At 42.5% G+C, this 22,072-nt stretch overlaps 2 protein-coding genes across 3 annotated transcripts; one reads left to right on the top strand and one right to left on the bottom strand.

Moving 5' to 3' along the window:
* Positions 1-1,584: 1,584 nt before the first annotated feature.
* Positions 1,585-3,691, bottom strand: LOC149353110 (transcription factor A, mitochondrial-like). Of its 2 annotated transcripts, none has more exons than XM_089582310.1 (6): positions 3,287-3,691; positions 3,109-3,179; positions 2,858-3,001; positions 2,637-2,723; positions 2,500-2,556; positions 1,585-1,836 (listed from the first exon to the last, which is right to left on the bottom strand). In XM_089582310.1, exons 1-6 carry the CDS (start codon positions 3,423-3,425, stop codon positions 1,648-1,650), a joined length of 687 nt encoding a protein of 228 aa, XP_089438436.1. In that variant the 5' UTR covers positions 3,426-3,691; the 3' UTR covers positions 1,585-1,647. The 2 variants fall into 2 exon arrangements, with proteins under 2 accessions (XP_089438436.1, XP_089438435.1); XM_089582309.1 differs by having other exon boundaries at positions 2,637-2,726; positions 3,287-3,683.
* Positions 3,614-21,306, top strand: LOC149353109 (proteasome inhibitor PI31 subunit-like). Its single transcript, XM_089582308.1, has 7 exons — positions 3,614-3,999; positions 12,086-12,241; positions 16,600-16,679; positions 16,748-16,915; positions 20,200-20,349; positions 20,906-20,986; positions 21,223-21,306. Exons 1-7 carry the CDS (start codon positions 3,826-3,828, stop codon positions 21,275-21,277), a joined length of 864 nt encoding a protein of 287 aa, XP_089438434.1. The 5' UTR covers positions 3,614-3,825; the 3' UTR covers positions 21,278-21,306.
* The last annotated feature ends 766 nt before the right edge of the window (positions 21,307-22,072 follow it).

Below are 22,072 nucleotides of genomic sequence, written 5' to 3'. Positions count from 1 at the left end.
ACAAACGTACTTGTGCAGGATGCCACGACTAGTTTACCCTTTTCCTGTGGCAGAACAAACACTAAGCATTTTTTGTGCTTGCTGCCAGATTGTAGCTTTGCAAAGGCTGTGCAAAGTTACTGACGTACTGCTCTATTACTGAATGCTCTCTTTATCACAAGGCTTCTTCCTTGACAGCATGGATCCAGATGATTTATAAAGCATAACAGTCATTTCAATGCTACGACTATTCGATACACTAGCAATCTGCAGCAAAAGATTACTTTGTCAATGTATCCAGTCAAAAAATGTTTTTTTCTATACCCCCCATTTTCTTTAGAAAGCTATGCCAACATTCTATCTGCTGCAAAACCTGAATGTAGTGCAGCATAAAAGTTTACACATTTTACTGTCATAAGCCCTTTCATCACACTGCTTAGAACACTACACCCTTTCCGTGATCATTTACTAAATTTGACTGGCCAACTGTTTTCACGGAAATATTACTCGTCTGTTCATTCGTAAAGTGGGGAACAATATGAAGTGGAACATGAAGATTTAAAAAGTTGGAACTTTTTTTTTTCCTCACATTTTACCGAAGCCATTCTTATGGGCTTTCCTGGTAAACTCAAATCCAATGAGGAACCTAAATTCGCAGTTACTAAAATTTAAATCGTGGAGTTTAACGTCCCGTAGCAATGCCTCGACTATGACAGATGCCGTAGTGAAGGGCTCTGGATTAATTCAGACCACCTGGGGTTCTTTAATGTGCACTAACACCACACAGCACACAAGCACCCCTTGTGTTTCAGCTCCAAAGAAATTCCCTAACCACTGAGCCACCACTAGTATTCACTAGTACTTGTAGCAGCACAAATGCAATTAATGAAGCAATATTAAGGCGGAAGCCTTTAATGCCTCATCGTTGTAAGCAGAAGTTGTCGACAGAAATGTCGCGCTTTTCAATTGGTCGAAACAGTAGTGACGTCACAGTGTGCAAATTTTCAAATGGGCCAATTGTACTTTGGCTAGTAATCATGCAACCAATTAAAGGGATCGTATAGTGTCGCTCCGAGTAAGTGGGACTGAGTTTAGTTAATTGCTTAATTACCCAATTAGCCTAATTAACCATTCTAGTCAGGCCAGATAAATAAATAAACCGAGTAGGAAACTGGTCGAGTTTGGGAATCAAACCCCGGTTTCCGGAGTGCGAGACGAGCACGCTACCACTCCGCCATGCCAGCTCGATGGTTAGGAATGAACAAAGGCGCGTCTAGAGAATATGGTGTCTTCGTTCACTCCCATCCTCCTCCCTTCCCGTTACGGCGAGGTTCAGGTGTCCATCGAGATATGCGAGAGATATATTTCCTTTCCTCAAAAACCAATTTACCGACGAGCAAAGAGTAGAACCGAACGGGCGATGGCGTTCTATGGACTCCCTGGCAGCGTTGCAAGACGCTTTCGCGTTTCACTCTTAGAGGCGAAGCCTAACATCTTAATGCATCAGTGACACAAGCAGCAACACTGCGCTTAAGGCTTCCGCCTCCCCGCACTTTAGGTCAACAAAGTGCCCCCCTGAATTTTTATGCTACTATAAACCTGCACTTATATTAACACTTTTTATTGTCAGTCATACAGCTGATATCTGCAGCACATATTTCTGAAAACTCATCCTCCCAAGCTCTCTTCACAGTGTGTCAGCTGCTTGGCCAGGTGCTTTTTTGCTACATCAACATTATTATTTTCAAGATATTCTTGGAGGATTTTTGACTTCCCCGTCTGCTGCATACACATTTCCCAGTCGATCATGGCATCATGGTAGCGCCTCTTGTCCTCTTGAGCTCTTTGCTCGTAGACCTAATAAGAGACAGGCAGAACATTCACAGTATTGACTATTCAAGTAATCGTACAAGGCAAAATTCTGTGAGGTAGTGTCAGTGCAATTATATACAGCCCAAGCTATCATTACCAAAGTACCACCAGTTTCATTTTCTTTATAACAGTGTGCAAGCTGGTTGCATGAGGGCTGAAAAATTACAGGATACTGTCACTCGTTAGTACTTATAAAGAAGCACTTTCCAAAGTAGACCTGGCAGACAAGTGCTTGTTTATGACAGCACAAGCACAACACAATGGCTTCATGACTGTGTCAGTACATGCTAAAAAATGGCTTGCAGTGCTGATGAGACACAGGTATCAAAAGGAAGTGCAATGTGCTGTCTTCACCTTTCTTATGTCTGTGTCTCACCAAAGCTGCACAGCTATTTCTGCGCGACAGTTGCCCCTTAGAGCGGCAGAAAAAAAAAAAAATGCACTGGCAACAGAAAAACTGCAATTTGCCAACATCCAGCACAAATGTCATGTGACATGCGAGTCACTTTGGGTGCCCACGTTCGCATACCAGAACACTACATATTGGACTATGTCGACTGTTACCTGTAATATACCACCACAACTTTCCTGATGCAATGCTGCTAGTCAAAACATGCATTCACTTCAGCACTTATGATACTGCCATACCTGCTTTTCCGAGTCTGACAGTGCTCTCCACTTCTCGGCAAGCAGTTTTGCTTCCTCCTGCAGCAGGAGGGCAGAAGGCAAAATGAAACTGGCAAAATGAAACTGCCTGCAGGGCGTTATTCTTTCTGCCTACTTACAGCCAACTTTAAGTGGGGCTTTCTTGCTTCGATGCAGAAAAAGGCGTATGCTGACCGCGGAGACCTTGGCTTCTTTAGTCGGCGTAACTTCTAAGTCAAGGGAAAACAGGGAGTCAACGCATGTCATAACAATTCAAGGAGTAAAAAGTGCAATGGGAAGTGTGCCATAGCAGACCGACTGCCATTCGGTTGCGTCCGTGATTGCTGACAAACGACCTCACCTTTTCTAGTCTGCTCTTGGTCTTCAGATGCGCTTTAGTCTTTCCATCAGTAGCCAAAATGTGTTCAAAATCCAGGCTGGACAAATATTCACTGTACTCCTTCTCATATCGTGCTGAAATATCCCGCGCTTTGTCTCCGTATAACTGAAACGCAAGAACGGTTTAATCACATGTAAGGTGTGCACAGTAGAAAAGCTAACAGCATTTGCGTTAAATGCTGAATGCGCGCATGCAGTAGGTATTGCTTTTGCCTGTTTTGTCTGAGAACCCGCCGCCTTCCACTTTTTAGCCGCAATGGACACCAGTTGTGGAAATTTTTCTCCTGTAAATGACAGACCACATCACAGTAGCCTCTTGCAAAGTTTACGGATACCAGCAAGTCGCCAAGAAGCAACATGAACATGCGTATCAGTTATCAAAACTTCTTACCTGGATGTTGCTGACTCAGTGAAGGCCAGATAGTTTTCAAAAATAAGCTGTAACCTGACAGCCGTTTCGGAGGGCTAGGCAAACAGCGGGGATCAGCTTTGGAGGAGAGGTTACGAAAGGAAAACCACGCTCTGAGCATTAGCAGTCGATATGCTCGGAAAGCTTCGTCCAACACAAGCGAATGTGCGATCAGTCCGCTGGCATGATCGACGCGGTTGACAGCTGCTGCGATTCATGGAGGAGTCGAGGCGTTTTCTTCCTCCTCGACTCGGCTGCGGTCCGCAGACCACAGGGTTAATATAGCAGACATAACTGTAAACATAACGACATGATCTAGTCGACCGCGTTCACCACAAAATAACCGGACATAAAACTATATTGGATATGGCTTGGACTTGGATACCGGCGAGGCTTTCCCAGCTGACCGGCTGACATGGGTTAACGCCCCACTAACGCTGCTGACGTTGACGGCGCGCCAGGCGCGCGCATCTGCCCTTCTGTTCGAACGTTTTCGTGTGGGCGCGTCAGCAGCGTCAGTAATGAGCTCTACAGGAGAAGCTAGTAGCCTGTCAGCGTACGAAAAGTACTTTGCTTTTGAGTTGCTTTTTAAGTCGTGCAATGAGAGTTTTCAGTCGAAACATGATGCGCTAGTTGTTCTTGCCCACTATCTGCTAGTCAGAAGTGGTAAACGCTGCGCGGGGAGCGGCGAAGTGGTAAGTGTCACTGCGTTTTTAATTGAAGCACATTGCGGCTCTTGCTCCATGATATATTAAGTTGCTGTGATTTGCATACTTGGATTGTGAGGAATCTGTAAACGCGCATCATGGTCCTGTGTGTAGCGGTTCACTAGATTGTAGCAACGAGATTTTGAACCGGCCTGATGCGGACGTAGTGGCCTGTGTAGTGAAATTAGTGTTCTGAAATAATGTAGCGAAATCCATCGCTGTGAGGGAGCCAGTAGAGACGTCATAAAATTTGATATTAGGGGGAATTTGAACAGGGTGAGTGTCGCAAAGCAGTGGCGGTATTCGGACTTGATCAATCTGAATATTGATGTCGATGTGTAGAAAGCGAATTTTTCACATCTATTTCGCTAGCGATCTACGGTGTGCACTTTGCTGCCGCTACGCGCCATAGAGTGTGAGGATGGTGAGTCCTGCTGGTCCTCTTTTGGTGTACAGAGCCATATTGCCTTATTGTGATGCAAAATTGTGATGCAACCGTTTGCCGATCAGCGTTCCAGGTGTGGTCATACGATTTCTCGTTGAATATAGCTTACATGTGCTAGTTAAGATGAAGGCTAGCTTACGACAGGGATTCGAACCAACGACATATGCACCTTCAGTTGTATGCCTTCCCAGACTTTTTACCGGAACATGTAGATCGATTTCCTGCAGTAAAAAGGTGCAGAAAATCTGCGTAGGAAATCGATCTACACCTTCCGGTAAAAAGGCGACTTCAGATTCCTCTTCAGTGCACCTTTAAGCAAAGCCTTCAGCACAATCAAAGACAAGCATCCAGGTGATCCATCCATTGGCTTGAAGAGGCGGAGAGCTCAGTGGCTCTCTACGACATGAAGCCCGATCACGTTTTCACACCTGAAGTGATCATATTAAGGTTCTCACATGTCCTTCGAAGCTTTGGCCAGACCATAGTGTCTTCTTCCCCCTCCTTTACAACCGTATCAGCCGAAACACTGCCTGTCAGAACCGAACCATCAGACGCAGCAGCGTTTGCGACGAGGCGCATGCTGAGCAGTCGGGAGGCATGTAATGGCGGCGTGATCACGTGATCAAAGACGGCAGCTTCCATGATACGGCACTGTAAAGCGTCTATATGGACGGAACCCAACTATACCTGTAAGATTGGAACATAAATTCCTTGGTCTCACTTCCGACAGAAAACTAACATATCTGCCACATATAAAATCCCTGAAGTCTAAAGCTTCTCGAACCATGAATATTCTCAAAGTATTATCACGCAAACATTGGGGCTCTGTCAGGACTTGCCTTTTACATATATACTTTTCAATGGTAAGTTCTGCTTTAGATTACAAGTGTACGATATATGGATCAGCAAGGTCATCTCACCTGGAAGAGCTAGACCCAGTGCACAGCTTGGGACTGTGTCTTGAACAGGCGCATGTAGAACACCGCTTATAATTAGCCTTCATGTTGAAACCAATGAGCCTCCTCTTCAATATACAACAACTATGCTGACATACGCATATGTCTTTAGAATTTGATCACTTCCAAAGCACTTTTGCAACCCCATAGTCACCCATTGTACGTCTAGAGCAAAATTCTATAATAAACCACAAGCAGTCAGGCCATTACTAACGCAATTTGGGGATAAATGCGGCGAGCTGGAGTTACTGGAAACACTACCAGGTACAACACACAAGCACAAACCACGTCCTCCATGGTACAACATCTCTGGCACACTTGCATAAGAAACAAACCCCATAGGAGCACATCATACAAGAATACCTTGCACTTAAAGAAAAACATGAGAATTGCACTGAATTTTACACAGATGGATCAAAAACAGTGCTTTTGTTGGAAGCGCAGTTGTACAAGAAAACTGGGAGACAACAATACGATTACCAAAGAGCTCATCACAATCTTTACAGCTGAATGCTACGCTGTCTATGTTGCAATCGGAAAAACATTGCAAGAGGATGTTAAGTATAGTATATTCCACACAGATTCTCTAGGAATTGTAAAAGCTCTACTCTTCAGAAACACAGTACAATCGTTAATAGAGATTTAATCCATAATATAGCAGCAGCTGAAATAATGGACAAGAAGTAAAATATGCTGGGTCCCAAGCCATATCGGCATAGACGGTAATGTAGCACGAGCTCATCAAATGAAACTAGAGAAAGTAAATATTCGGCGTAAAGATTGCTTAAAACTAGTAGAGAGTAAACTAATAAAAAAATGGCAACAACAAACTGCACCTGGTAAAGCCGATCCTCGGCAAATAGAAGGCGTGTTAACACCAGAAATGCTTTATTGAAGTCATCTTGTGCCACCTTCACATTGTACATATACATCTTACACATAACTGCATCTCATGAAACAAGGAAATCCTTTTTGTGAACTGTGTGGTGAAGTAGTCTCAGTAAACCATATTTTATTTTCATGCAGAAAACGTGAAAACCAAGAAAAAGCATTTTACTGTATTTTACGACAAACTCATCCTTTTCCATCTCATCTTGCTCTTAGGAGAAAATCCCGTGTGCTGTGCGATGTCAGTGCACGTTAAAGAACCCCAGATGGTCGAAATTTTGATATTCTGCACTACAGCATCCCTCATCGCTTTGGGACATTAAACTATATATACACTAAACCCATTTTGCCCACAATTGTGTATTCCTCAATTAACCAGTTCATAAAAATAGTTTTGTAACCACTAGAAGTACGTGAAAAATTTCAACTGAAAAATTGTCGAATGTCACTAGAACTATTTTTAGATTTTCAGACACTGAGAGGAGACCAGTATTGTACAGTACGGTCCACTGTTAAAGGGAACATGCGATCGCGTGGCCTCCGCACTTCGCGGTGCGCTGCCGCCGAGAACTTGTGGGAATTGTCGGCACAAGACGTATGCGCAGTAAGCACAGCGGCTGGTCTTTCCACGCATATGCCTCATGCTGCATATTCTCACCGCATCTAGGCAGCAGGGCTTCGTGAAGCGCGGAGGCCGCGCGATCGCATGTTCCCTTTAACAATGGACCGTACTGTACACGTTACAGAAAGCAAGTAGCCAGTTGCAATTACTTATCGGAAATGTAACTGATTTCAGCGGTAAATTACAGCCCATGAAAAGTAACTGAACAATTAGAGAGCAGTAATTGATTACTATTAATTTATTCTTCATGCATCTTTTATTAGCATAGCACAAATATACATAGATGAGAATGAGCTTTTGCGGCTAGCTGATTTGTGATCTGTTTCTGTACTTATGTTGTAATTTCATCTGCAGTTGTTTTCCGAAGTTTTCTTTGGATTTTTTCTTATGTTTCCTTGTGAACATATCAGTAGCCGCGCTGATGAGTATGTCGATGTGCACGCCGGAGGGAAGTGCACTGCTTTACATACGAAGACCTTGCACACGGCCTCGAAGTGTTACACAAAGCACCGTGCTTTGTTGCTGCTCCTGCTCCGAGAGGACAGAGCTCAAGCTCATTAAATCTGACATTCCATTGTGCGATCATGGTGAAATGTGAAATACAAAGCGCGAAAAATGGGACTAGTCAAATGTACTCTGCTCGGGAAACCCGAGCATGTCCTCGCATGCACAGCTTCTACACAGCTTTCATGTTGTCGCTCTAATGCGAGGGAATTCCTTTCTACACCTGGGTTTTCTGCAGAACTCAAATTCTTAGTTTTTCGCTAGTTACAACTTGTTTTTGAAAATAAAAAATGTTACAGATTACTAGTAATCTATAGCTGGAAAAATTAATTGGATTACTGAGAATGTTAATAAGGGAGTAATTACTCAATGACGTCCACCCGAGCGCAGCCATACGGCCACAAAGGAAAGCTATACAGCTTTCACGGAAACTTCGTAGTTAAAGAAAAATTCGTCCTGGTCCGGGGTTCGAACCCGGGACCACCGCTACACCGGAGCAGTCGCTCTACCAATTGAGCCAACCGGGTAATTACTCCCTTATTAAAAATCTACTCCACCTTGGGGGATTCCCCTAAAATATTTGGCAAACACTGTTCCCACTTCGAGTTATAGATCAATTCGCTCTCGCCCTACCATAAGCTTGCCGTCCCGGTTGGCTCAATTTGTAGAGTGACTGCTCCGGTGTAGCGGTGGTCCCGGGTTCGAACCCCGGACCAGGACGAATTTTTCTTTAACTACGAAGTTTCCGTGAAAGCTGTATAGCTTTCCTTTGTGGCCGTATGGCTGCGCTCGGGTGGACGTCATTGAGTAATTACTCCCTTATTAAAAATCTACTCCACCTTGGGGGATTCCCCTAAAATATTTGGCAAACTGAGAATGTTACGCCTTACAAAAAGCAATCAGCTCATTTCAGAATTTGAAGAAAATGTAGTTTATTACAAGTAATAATTACTTGTCATGCAGTGCACTTCTGTGTACAAGTAAGTTGTAAAATATCTATTTGGTCTGTGTTTCTGCATATTTTGGTTTTCCAGTGATAATTTGGCTCTGGATAAGTGTTGAAAGTATTCTTTTAGGTCTTGTAGTAAAACAAGATGTGTGAGTATTCAAAATTGTCGAGTAGTGAATTGAATATTCTTCTGTTTGATTTGCTGAACAAATCAAACAGTGCATGTTGAAAATAATTCAAAACAAATCGAATTTGTTATCAAGTTTTCGAATGTTATTGAATAATTGTCATGAAGTGTGAATAGGCTACTCTGCAGTTTCCTTCAGTGACTGCACGTTAAAGAACCCCAGGTGGTCGAAATTTCCAGAGCACTTCACTACGGCATCTCTCATAGCCTGAGTTGCTTTGGGATGTTAAACCCCAATAAACTAACCAAACCAACCTTCAGTGACTATGTCAAAAACAGGGCCCACTCCAACGCTGCGCAGCACTCTGCCTCAATCGGTCTGCACAAAATGAAGGGTTCAGTGCAGCGAACCAGCCTACTCGTGTGGCGGCGTTCAAACTCCAAGACTGGGTGATGTGGCAGGGATCAGGCAGGTTCAGCAAACTAGTAAATCCCGCCTTGATACCTGACCTCAGAATCTATGACTCATAAGCAGCTCTTTCCCTTCTAATCTACTCAGATGTAGCGCAGACCTCTCAATTACCAAAAGGTAATTTTCTTATAACTATGAGATGACTGGCTTGCTGACTTCGTGCTGTGTATCCCCTGGTGGAGATCAGTGTTGTGTATTTTGACAGCTATATCTGTATCTCCTTAAGTTGTAGCGCAGTAACAGTAGTGCGGTTGAGCTTAGCTCTTTCACATGATTATTTTTGTACAAACGCCTGCATAAATGGCAACTACTCATAAAAATATTCTATTCATGTTCAACTTTGTACCAAAGCTACACACTATTCATCTTTGGTTTGGTTGCAAAAAAATACTATTACAAAAATACAACAGTCTTGTAGTAAAACAGTCTTTTCTGCTTTTTTTAGCTTCATTTTGTTTGTTTTGGTTTATTGGTGCTTAACGTCCTGAAGCAACTCAGGCTATGAGGGATGCCGTAGTGAAGGTCTCCGGCCAGGTGGTTCTTTCACGTGCACCGACATCGCACAGTACGCAGGCCTCTAGAATTTAGCCTTCATCGAAATTCGGCCGCCGTGGCCAAGATTGAACCCGCGTCTTTCAGGTCAGCAGCCAAGCGCCGTATCCACTGAGCCACCATGGCAGGGTTCTTTTAGCTTCACTAGAGTTACTAGATGAATTGCCTATGCTTTGTGATAGAGACGCATAATTACCCTTCCCACAAAAGCTGAACTTACAGTGGTCAAATCTCTAAAGTGTTGAATTTCAAGCATTGAAAATATAGCCATTATATCAGTGTTTGCATTGCAAGCTGACTTTGTGGTTTCCTCTGTGGGTAAAAAAAAAAAGTTAAATCTGAATGGTGTGTTGGAAAAGCTCAAAACAGAATACACTACCTGTTCATCAAGGAAAGCAGAAAAAAAGCTGGAGTTTAGAGATCAAATGGGTGCGAAAGAGCTTGGTGGGTGCTTCCCGACATACGATGAGACAGCCATTCCCTGATGTATGATGGGGCCCAACTAATGACTGCAAAGGTTTAAGGGGAGACGCTGGTCTTGAAATGATAAAAAAAAAAAAAATGTGAAAATTTGTTTTTCAAAAATGACATATTTGGATTAAGTACCTGCCTACAAAGTTTCAAGGGCTTGTTCGACCTCCAACTACCAAAAAATGGATATATTTGACGCCTCCGAATCACCGAAATGGCGAGTTCGGAGGAAAATGCGGCAGCACTTCGCGCCCTTCGTTTCCTATAACTGCGTCCCCGATGGCCGCCATCTCTTTCGAAAGCTGTTGCCCTTCCCTACATTTAGTAAAACACGTTGCGGGGCTAGTTGGTTATGCATTTTCTTTCGTTAAAATTTAAGCAGCGCTAACTTTTAGGACAAATACACAGAGGACATGACAGGACGGGCGCTGACTCCAACTATGTTTATTGAACACGTTTTTCGTAGAACATATAAGAAAAGACGACCGTGAGCGCATGCGCATCTGCGACAGACCACAAAAGGAAAGGCCAAGATGACAAAGATGACAGCAAAGGTAGATTAATGAGGGCGGCACGCATTTCGTCCCTTATTTTTAAGCAATCTGAATTCGCTGGCATGCAGGGAGACAGAAGTGGTGCTGACACACATGTCGCCTTTTGCCTTGATGAAAAATGCTTCGGATAATTCCCGAGCTAATCTATCTTTGCTCGCCGTTCTTGAAAGGACAAAAACGATGAGAACTGTGAGCCACGGCTTGACAAAATCAAAATTCTAACCAGGAGCAAAGATAGATTAGCTCGGGAATTATCCGATGCATTTTTCATCAAGGCAAAAGGCGACATGTGTGTCAGCACCACTTCTGTCTCCCTGCATGCCAGCGAATTCAGATTGCTTAAAAATAAGGGACGAAATGCGTGCCGCCCTCATTAATCTACCTTTGCTGTCATCTTTGTCATCTTGGCCTTTCCTTTTGTGGTCTGTCACAGATGCGCATGCGCTCACGGTCGTCTTTTCTTATATGTTCTATGAAAAACGTGTTCAATAAACATAGTTGGAGTCAGCGCCCGTCCTGTCATGTCCTCTGTGTATTTGCCCTTCCCTACATACTGGTATTACTCACTACTGTGAAATCCTTTTGGAATGTTTGCATTTTGCTGTTTTCTGAAGCCTCTACAGCAATCTCCAGATGATTGGAGCGCACATTTCAAATGCTATTTTTTAAGCTTCGCGTTTTTTGCCATCATGACTAGTCTTACAGAAGGTTTTATTGCATTTTTATGGTGCAGTTTCAATTAATCTTATACTGTTGAATTCAGAAAGAACTGAACTGTAGAGGTATGCTATTTGTTTATGAAGTCGACCATATCAAATTTTTTGAAAAATGACGTCACTTAACTATATTTCGTAATTATGGAGATTCGACATAGTTGAACATTTTTATATGATGATTCTCTATAAAAATATAAATAGCATATCCAGTGCATGGCAGGTCTTTGGCTACACCTCCACTTGAATCGGAACCAAAAAATATTGAGGGAATGTGTTTTATTGACCCATGAGAAATACCTAATTAAGCTTGAGTTATTTTTATATAATACGGGAGTTAATTAGGGTATATCAAACTGATTATACTGTTATTCTTGAAAACAGGAAGAAATCCATGTACAAGCCTAATTTCATTACAATATTTCTAATGATACAATATTCATTTTAAGACCTCTATTCCCCCTTAAAAGCCAGTTATTTTATCAATGCATATGGTAAACATCCAGATTTTAAAACTGTGCTGCTAATGTGCGTGCATATTTTTGAAAGCCTGTGAAAACCTCTTATAGTTGTGACAATTAGTAATTGCTAGCTGCTTTGTTATTGCTTCTCTACTGATGGAGTGCCAATGCATTTAAAAGGAAAGTTAAAAGAACCTTAGGTGGCTGAAATTAATGTGGAGCCCTCCAGTGTGATGTGTCTCGTAGCCCATTAGCAGCTTCGGGTTGTTAAACACCATATGTCATGCCATTTAAAAGCTGTCACCTTGCTCTTGATAGTGCTACATTATTCTGCGAAAACTTTTTTTTTTTTTCGTTTAGTGGGCAGACCCTCAACAGAACACCACAGAGCTGCTTCCTGTTGGCTGGAATGAAAACCAGGATTTGTACACGATTCGGTACATATCTCCACAAAATCATGAGCAGTACTTACTTACAGCAGTTCGAGCTGACAACTCCCTTCTGATTTGCATATTGGTAAGTACCTGAAAAAGTTTAAAGCTGTTGTTGAAAGTGACTTTGAGTTCCAGACCTTTAATTTATTCAATGGAAGTCATAGTATGAGCTAAATACTTTGATTCAGCAGCTGCTATGCTGATTTAATTGAAATTTGTTGTATGCAAAAGCAGGTGAAATTCTAGTGATCGGTGCAAGAATGTTAATTTTTCTGTCAAAGTAAAAATATTCACTGGACAAGGAACTTTGCAGAGCATAAAGTTCTGAACTTTTGAATACTAACATTGCATCCTTGTGTCTTGTACAGCAGAATCTAGGTGCCAATTTGTGGCTAATATTAGAAATTTTTTTCAGTCAAGTCATTATGCTTGTAATGCAAAGTTTTAAAAATGTTTATGATCTTATTGTTTTATTAATAATGCAACACCTTGCTATTTTGTGGTCCATGGTAGTTAGCACTTAAAATATTTGCTTGCACAAAGATTAGGAAGTGTACACTTATTTCAAAATTTTTGGATTTGATGACATTGAATCACAATTAAGCTTTTGCCAGTCGTAATTTTGTTTTCTTTGTTCGATTCGCTGTATTTAATTTGCATTGGCAAAGCATCTGTCGAGCATTTTTCAGAACGCATCTGAAATCCACCAAGTTTTCTGTTGAGAAGAGCATGATATGGCCATCATACAAAGTGCTTGTCCTTGGGATTTTTTATTTGCTGTATACAGTGAAATGATCCTTTTTTTGTAATTTTTCCTTCTCTTATACAATGAACTGTAATTCATCTGTCGTATTTACTTTGCATGCCAACACCCAAGGTGGTTGGTGTGAAGAAACAATGCGTAGCACAAAAACAATGCACATTGCTTCTGTGTTATGGAAGTTTAAAGATATTACTGGTTGGCTGACCTCAGGTGTACTTTACTCAAGTTGTGGACTAGCTGTATAGCTTTTTTACACTGCTCTAGTATTGCTCAAAACCTTTTGTTAATTTTATCTGTCATGTCATAGGCTCAGAGGTTTTGTTCCAGATGTGTTGCGTTGCTTGGTAATAACTCTGGTACAGTGGCATAGACTAATTAAAGGGGTATTTCTGTAGGATGCAGTTGGGTATTAAGGTAATTAGCACTGCTAGTACAGTTGAGCCCACTTATAACCGAATGGTCGCTTATTACGAATGGGGGCGGTGCTACTGTCAAAATAGGCTGTAGGACAATGGTACCATGTCTCAGATAAAACGAATAACCGTGGCAGCGTAACTCTGAACGAACGAAGAGGCACCATAAATTTGGCCCTGCAGTCGAAAAACCCATGCGTCCGGTAAGCATGAAGTTTGAGGAGCACCTCCGAGCTCCTATGACACCTGCCCTTGGAAAGACTGTGGGACCTAAAAATGTAATTGGAAAGGTGAGACACTGCCTAAAAAATGGGACAGTTTTATCAAATGGTGCCATCAAAAATGAATGCCCTGAAAGTGGAGACCTGCGCTGGTGGAAAGCACCACAAACTTTCCTGTTAACTTGCTTCTGTGTATGCGGATGAATGGCCGCGATTTTTGGCTGTCTAGGAACTGCGATACTTCAGATGGTATGCTTTCATACGCTACTGTCTGAACACAAAGACCTACATAATGCGTCACTTTTTGTTATTTGAGGAGCGTGCAAACAGGCATAAGTTTCATAGGGGCGATGCACGACTTTCTTGAGTGGCTTGTTCAGTTCAGCCATGACGTAGTGAAAAAAAATAAGAGCTCCTGCTCGTGATGGGCATGAAGCACCACATTGTTTCCTTCTCCGACTGTGGTGACAATGCTCTTCTCACCTCCGAATGAAAAGTGCAATATTCAGCTGACAGATGTAGCGCTATTCACGCGCTCAAGACCTCAAGGTGTCCTAACATCGGCGCTACATACAGCATATGCTCATAGTAATTTACACAACAGGCGGCAACATTCCAGTTCGAAAATCTTTATCCACCACCGTGGAAATGATTAAGGCCAGGTAGTTGGGACTGATGGCAGAGTGCATCAGAAATTGCTTCCGTAAAGTATGGTTTATGAGCTAAGAAATGACTGAAGACGCTGTTGGACATCCGTGTGATTAGACTCATGTGGATTTGTAACAACGCATTGTTGATGCACAGATGGTGGGACATGATTTCGCCTGGGATTACTTCAGGAGGTGTGGATCATGACACTGGCATTGCAGAGTGGTAACTGACGAAGCCATTGTACACGAAGTACGAGCACTCTGACTGCCAAGAATCTGAAGACTAGGAGGCTGGCCTGTCACCGGTTGCTGTGAACGCTTTAACTGAGATTAGTTTAGTTGGATTCTTAAAGCAGCTTGTTGTTTGGCCTCTGCAAGAGACATACTTATGACCACTCTACAGAGCTTTGGAACCATCGTGATGTGGTCTTCTTCGAAGAAGCTGGTGCACATAATGCACTTTTTTAAGAAATGAAAAGTCCACTTACTGTGAACCGTGGCTACTACCATCAGGTTTGTTATAAGTGGGCTCTTCTATGTGCATGGTAATGTGCATTGGCCAGTGGCAGTCGGGAAAATAAGATTTTCTATAGATTGTGTGACCCTTAGTGGTATGACATTTATGTTTGGTACCACAGAGATGTGAATAATTCCTGCTTTGTGTATACTGTCTGTTCAAGGTGAGGTGAAGGAGGGCACATTATAATAGGGCAGAAAAGGGTGTTTCTTTGCAGCAGTCATTTCATCGCTTTTGCTGAGGGTGAAGAATTTTACCTCACTTTAATGACAGGCACTCCTAGTGATGTAAGTATCTTGCAGAACCATCAGAAATTGCATATTCATGCTTTTTGTTTATATGTATGCTAGTCTGTACTAATTCTGAATTGTGATATTGTGAAGTTCGCTAGCTGATAAACCAAGTACACCTTTGTTTTTTTTTATACACAGGTTTCAGTGGATCACAGCATTGCATACTTTGCTTTGCTGCATATGTGGGCTTGTTTGCTTTTTATATTAATATAATATAGAAACTGACAAGTGTCTTTTTTTTTTTTTTTACTTGAGGCCAGTTTTTTCTTTCAGAAAGTAAGGTTGTGTCATTTATGAAATTTTGACTCACTTGTGGCAAAAAATGTTGCTGATGCACACGGATATGTAGAGTTCTGCAGTTGCATACCACTTGTTGGCAACATGACAACCAATGAAAACATGCAGCTCCAGCATTTCTAGCTGTTCATTTGTGCTCTGATATGCAGCAGAGTCCTTCGTGCTGGTGCTACTCTGGAGTGTATGCAGTCAGAGCCTTGCAATTGTACTTTTCTTCTTAGATAGAGCACTGGTTGTTGTTTTGCCTGATCCTTAGAGTCCTTAAGGTTATGTGAATAAGATTGTTACGGTCTTGTTTCTGCTTCCACACTTTCATTTCTTTTTTCCTGGAAATTGTCTCAATGCAGGCCTTGCATTGGTGTTTGCAATCAGTGGCTGGAATGTAGAGTCATATGTATTAAAGGGGCACTGAGGGCTGCTCCATCAAATTATTGTTCTCATTAAAAATTGATTATCTGGCTCTTTCTAGGTACTTTAACGTTTGTCTGGCATCAGAAGATACATTTATGACTGAGGAAAGTGAATTTAACTATTTTCCCTCTACTCAGTTCAAATTTGTGATGTCCACACAGAGAAGGACTGGTCGCCACTGTTTTGAAGTGAATGGTGGTGTAGTATAGACCGTGGGATCTGCGTCCGAAATTCGGTGCTAATGCACACAGTTTACTTGTGAAATTGGCTGGCGAGGGCGACACCTGTATTTTTGTTTTTGCCTTTTTCTACTCTGTAAACGCTCAATTTTCGGTGACAGGGATCTTTTTGCTGTTAGAATGCCGTAGTCTGTTGATACAGGCCAACTTCAATTTAACTTCAGTGTCCCTTTGAGGGACAGTTAATGACAGGGTTAATGCAGGGCTGTGCATGCAGTGTAGATTTTACATTTTTCAGACTTCATGCTGAAACTGATAAGTTCTGTGGAAAATGTTGTATAGTGGTACTGAACAGTTTGGTGATCATTAAGCACTTGGTTTTATTGTTGCTGCTGCTGTAATGGTGTAGGTGTAGGTTTTGTAAAAGATATGCAGGCCAATCTGTGGTTTTCCCAACTGTTTCTTTGCCTTCTGTGCTGCCAGGCTTCTGTCAGTCATGTTGTTGCCTCTTCAAGGTTTAAGAAAGTGAGGTGGACAGCTTTTCTCACTGTGTAGCCTGGACATCAGGGTATCAAGAGTACAGCAGAGGTCCAAAAGTGTGGTCCAAGGACTGCATAAGCCAGTTGCAAATTCGCCTGCATATTTGTGACAAAGAGTGCACGTACGATAATGTGGCTTCTATGTGCTTCTCTTCAGAATGTTCAGAAAGAAAGGACAGCATCAACCAATCTGAATGTTGACAAGTATGTGTCTGAGGAATACAAGGACTGTACCAGGTGAGTGCTGTCTCCAGTAAAAACTTGTGCAAGCAGTGTGTGGATTGCTTACGTTTGTTGCCATGCAGGGCATTCAAGGACTTGAATGCTGTGGTTGAAAAACTGAACCGTGAGGTGATTAGTGTCATGGAGTGCTGCGACAGTGGCAGTGAGATTATTGGTGTTCGTGATGCTTCTCCAACTACATCCCAAGAGAGTCTCCTGCGCATGCCCAGCACACGGGTTGGCATAGAATGGTGAGCGCATTTATTTTAGTGGTGACATCAAAAGCTTTACGAAGCTGGTTGCTAGTAAACAGAGCAGCCATTGTTTATGTGAGTCTTCTTTCTGTGCTTTCACCCTCTAAATTAACCATCTTTTCCCAACAAGTATTTTCTTTATGACCCATTTTCAAGACGTGGCTAGCGTGATGAGCAACGCAACCTAAACATTTATTTGTCCTTAGTGCATTAGGGTTTTTGTTTGCTCATGGTTGCACTCATAGACAGTTCTGAATTGCAATATAAAATTTTTAAAACCTTAATGTTTTGGCAGAATCAATGTGCTGATATGGACAAGAGAAATTGAGGAAGTGCACTCTAAATACAGTAAAGGTTAGTTGCAGCATATCTACAGTGCCTCAGTGTTACTGCATCAGCATATTTACATGAATTTGACAAGACTGATTGTGTGGATGTCCATTAACAAAAAAAAAAAAAAAACTGCTATAATGGCATCGTAAGTCTCCATTGAAAGTTCTCAGCATACATTGAATGCATTACTTGTGAACTGATAAGCACATCGCACAGTACACGTGCCTCTAGAATTTCACCTCCATCGAAATTCGGCCGCCACGGCCGTGAAAGTTCAATCCCGGCCGCGGAAATTCTAGAGGCCCGTGTACTGTGTGATGTCAGTGCACGTTAAAGAACCCCAGGTGGTCGAAATTTCTGGAACCCCCTCTCTACGGCGTCCCTCATAGCCTGAGTCGCTTTGGGACGTTAAACCTTAATAAACCAAACGAACATTTTTTTTATGTAATTCGCTGCATTTGTCTCTCGTCTCTATCTGAAACAGAATCAAAGGTAACTATCAACTGGTTGTGAAGAAAAGCTGGTATTCATTGCCTACTAGCAGATTGTTTGCTGTAGTTGAGTTGCATTTGTGGCAACAAAAAAATCACATAGCTGGTTGTTTCTGACTGTGTACAAAGCTCATTAATCCTGACTGAAATAAATGTGTCTGTCCCGTACCAATGCCATTGCTATGGATCATTGCCTGTCATGTTTGAGGTGAATTGCTGGCATTGTAGCAACTGGGCGTTGTAGCAGCAAGTTCCAGGCATGACTCTAAGATCTCTTCTGGGCCAGTACACTTATTTACACCAGTGGCCCATCTGAGATCTGGTAGCCTGTGCCTTGTGTGCAGGCGTTAACTCTATGAATGATTATAGTCTATAGGAGCTTAATGCAAGCCACACACTTGCACCTTTGGTTGTATAAGGCCTGCAGTACCATTTAAGGCCAGCAAGCATGTCATCTGAATGATGTAGTCATGTCTTGTTAATATGGACGTTTTGTTTCCTGCACAAAACTCTCCATTAAGTGAGTAATCCCTAATAATGAATTCTGAAGAAAAAAAATGCCCAGGAAATAAAGTTATGATCCAATTAGGCCTGCTTATGTGAAGAATGGTGAGCACTGCAGTGGCAATCCGACAAAATCTTGAGAGCTTCAAGTCCTTAGTTCTAATTGCCGCATTCTTTTAAACAATGTGGTACTGTTCAGTATTTTATGAGACTTGTGGTGACGTCCCATGATGTGATGACGTATCTCCTATTGCAACTATTCACATTCCACGACCGAGTTGTACATATACGTGCTCACTCAACAGACAGCTACTGAATGTGGCTTTCAGCGTAGCACAAGCTACAGAGAGAGGTTTTTTTCACAACTTTTAATTCAGTGTGGCCTGAAGCCACAAGAAAAAAGCCATCACTCAAGCATTTGCACTTTCCACTGCATTCCACTTGTGTTCTGCACTTAGAATGCAGGAAAGGAAAAATGTGGTTGGGGCAGTCGAGATTTTGTTCTCACTCTTCTCCATATTAACACAACAGAAATGCCATTGTACAGACAGCGAGTTTAAATATTAGTGAGGCGTAAATACATTGAAAAAGTTTGGTCCTACAAAAACTGTCCATAATTTTATTTGTCCATATAAACGGGGCACGACTGTACAGTCATGCCTTGTTAATTATGGACACTTTGGTTCCCAAGCACAAGTGTGCATAAAGCAAGTTGTTCGTAATAACGAATTGTGAAGAAAAACAAAAGGAAATATTAATTGACATTATCTTTAAAAGCTTACTGTGTAGGTTGAAGCACGTTTGAAGCAGGTGCTAGTCCACGAGACGCGTGACAGCGCCTTTTGGTGTGATGAAGTATCTCCTGCTACGACTGTTCAGATCTCAAGAACTCTGTACTCAGTCTGCTGACAGCTGCTGTATGTGGTTTTTAACGTGCACGGACATCGGAGAGAATTTTTTCCTCAACCATTCACACAAAGTGGCAAACAGGCATCGACCGGGCACATTGCCACTGTAAAGCATGGAACCGCACACACATAAAAAGGTCATTACTAGGGCATTTGCACATTTGCAGTGCATTTCGCTGGTGTTCTGCACTGAAAATATAAGGGGTAGAACGTCTGGTAGAGGCACTCAGGATTTTGTTCTCATTGATGTCCATATTAATGGGACAATAATAAATGGGTTCCAATGGAGTCCGTGCATTTTCACCCTGTTCCTTGTCCGGGCAGAGAGTCTCCACGTTAACGAGGCATGAATACATTGGAAAAGTTTGGTCCCCAGAAAAATTGTGCATAATTCAAGTCGCCCATATAAACGGGGGTCGTATTAATGGGGCGCGACTGTATAGCCACTCTGCAGTGCAATGACTAGAGCTTAAGTGGGGTTCAAGATATTATGTTTGGCGATAGGCAGTACTGGTGAGGCAGGACTACTCTCCGATCAGTTTTTATCTGTTACTTTTTGGCATTATTAGGACTTCAGTTTATCATGAAGTGAGCTCTGACCACACCTTGTGTATTGCAAGCCATATTGAACAGAACGAATAATACTTTGTAGTGAACAGTATAATTTAAATAATAGGCAGTGTGCAGGATGGACCACGCTTAGAAGGGAACACACTGGAGAGTCGTTCTACACTCTGCATAGTTCCCACTGCGGGCACTTCGGGCAGACAGTGTGACATTTAACTCAGCATGACATAGAGTAAGTGGCATGATGCGCCTGTAGCGGGCACAGTGATAATTGCAGAGTTATATGCTTGCACACTCCTGCTAAGATTCGCCCACTCTGTATATTTCTGAAGATGCCGAGTGTGAAACCCTGACATCCCCACTTTAGAAACCAGGATGACGTTTTGTTCCATAATGGTAGTATGATTTCAGATTTGTTTCCTTGCAATGTCAGGACCATGTTTTTCGCTGTTTTCATTGCTTGTTCTGCCATTTGTAGGCCCCAGACACCACAGCATGTCCCCCTGGGCCAGCGAGATCTGAACCCATTCTTTGGGGGTGGTCTTGGGGGTGGAATGATCATGGACCGCAGGCACTTGCCAAGACTCCCACGCTCGGACCCAAGGGCAACAGCTCCAGGGCTGCCAAGGTATTGTCGCATAATTAACATATTGATGAATTTTTACTCACCAAAGCTACAGTGTAAGCTATGAAGCTATGAGGCATGCCATATTAGAGGGCTGCTGTTTAACTTCAAACACACAGATGTTTTTTCCATTTCATCTTCATCAGGATTTGGAATTGTGAGCTCATGCTCAGCAGTCAAACACTAAAACCACTGAGCCACCATAGCGGGCAAACTTGCATTTCTCTCATCCCTATTGGAAACAGAATGAGATAACTACAAAGCTGATACCATAGAAAAGCTGGTATTTGTTGTTAAATTGTAAGCTGTTTGCTACAGTTGGGCTGCATTCATGGAAACAAGCTTGCGTAGCTACATTTGCAGTATATCTATCTTCTAACATTCTAAGAGCTAACATCTAACATTCAAATAGCTTGTCACGTTAAAGTTGTTAGGGTCACACTTTGCATAAAAGGCTCTTCTGGCTGCTAGCTCTCCTTATCCATTACTATCCTTAGCCAGAAATCCATTACTATTACTTTATAGAGTTAATGCCTAACTGAATGCTGCTTTTCTGCAGAGGAGCAGTTCCTCCTGGTGCAAGGTTTGATCCGTTTGGACCTCCGCATCCTGATCATCCTGCTGGCTCCAGATTTTCAGAGTAACTAGGGTTTTCCACCTATCAGTAACACTTGAAAAAAAATTGCGTTTTAAAATGCCTCTAGAATTTGCCGGTCATAATTTCGTATTAGTTGGTTTTAAAGTGCTAATGGAATGCTATGCATTGAATGAGTCTGTTGTGCTGTGCATGCAGCAAAATTTTGTATGCACCAGTGATGCTTCTTTAGCAATAATGAGCGTGAATAGCTGCTCTCATATTCTGCCAATTTCTTGCAGGCCCAACCCAGACCATCTTCCAAGACCCCCAGACTACGATGACATGTTCAGTTGAATTAAAAAATTGTCAACATTTCCTCAGAACATCCGTCTGTGCAAACAACAGAGTGAACAAAGTCTTCCTTGTATTAGTCTCTTTGATGCAAGTTGCGGACACCCAGTGCTTGCATTCAACAATGGCTTGAAAGATAACTGAAAACATAGTTAGCAACTTGCTTCTTGAATACATGCCATGGTGTGTGTCTTGAAATGTGACGAAAAAACTAAGGAAAACAGATGCCTGGTGATAAAATGCTTAGTCTTTCAAAGGGGGAACCGCCGCCGCGGTGGCTCAGTGGCTATGGTGCTCGGCTGCTGGCCCGAAAGACGCGGGTTCAATCCCGGCCGCGGCGGCTGAATTTCTTTGGAGGAGAAATTCGAGGCCCGTGTACTGTGTGATGTCAGTGCACGTTAAAGAACCCCAGGTGATCGAAATTTCCGGAGCCCTCCACTACAGCGTCTCTCATAGCCTTAGTCGCTTTGGGACGTTAAACCCCATAAACCAACTAAACCAACCAAAGGGGGAAATACAGAATCCAGCTAGATGCAAATATGTCGTTTTACCAAGAAAAGAGTTTGGAGGTAGGTCAGGCTGTTAGTGCAAGTCCGGAATGGGTTAGGAAAACTGTGATGACAAGGCACTTGTGCGTGTCCTGCTCATGCATGTGTTGTTTCCCGCTGTGCCAGTTGCAAAGCATGTCTGATCAACTTGGCCTGGCATTTACGTTTCTTAAGAAACGGCTTCATGGTGATGATACATGGGCCAGACCCTTTGCAATGGGTGATCTAAGGTCCCTCTAGGTAACTGGCA

The sequence above is a fragment of the Amblyomma mixtum genome, chromosome 3, assembly GCF_055824585.1.
Source record: "Amblyomma mixtum isolate Tamu chromosome 3, ASM5582458v1, whole genome shotgun sequence".
NCBI classification, from domain to species: Eukaryota; Metazoa; Arthropoda; class Arachnida; order Ixodida; family Ixodidae; genus Amblyomma; species Amblyomma mixtum.
This window is presented reverse-complemented; position numbering and strand designations above follow the sequence as displayed.

Excerpts from the sequence above, each read along its gene's own strand:
- LOC149353110 (XM_089582309.1), bottom strand. The coding sequence starts at position 3,425 with ATGCTCAGAGCGTGGTTTTCCTTTCGTAACCTCTCCTCCAAAGCTGAT. Across the intron at positions 2,727-2,857 it reads CCAAGAGCAGACTAGAAAAG|AAGTTACGCCGACTAAAGAA; the intron begins GTGAGGTCGTTT and ends CCCTTGACTTAG. Across the intron at positions 1,837-2,499 it reads TGTCAGACTCGGAAAAGCAG|GTCTACGAGCAAAGAGCTCA; the intron begins GTATGGCAGTAT and ends GTCTCTTATTAG.
- LOC149353109 (XM_089582308.1), top strand. The coding sequence starts at position 3,826 with ATGAGCTCTACAGGAGAAGCTAGTAGCCTGTCAGCGTACGAAAAGTAC. Across the intron at positions 4,000-12,085 it reads GCGCGGGGAGCGGCGAAGTG|TGGGCAGACCCTCAACAGAA; the intron begins GTAAGTGTCACT and ends TTTTTCGTTTAG. Across the intron at positions 20,987-21,222 it reads GCTGGCTCCAGATTTTCAGA|GCCCAACCCAGACCATCTTC; the intron begins GTAACTAGGGTT and ends AATTTCTTGCAG.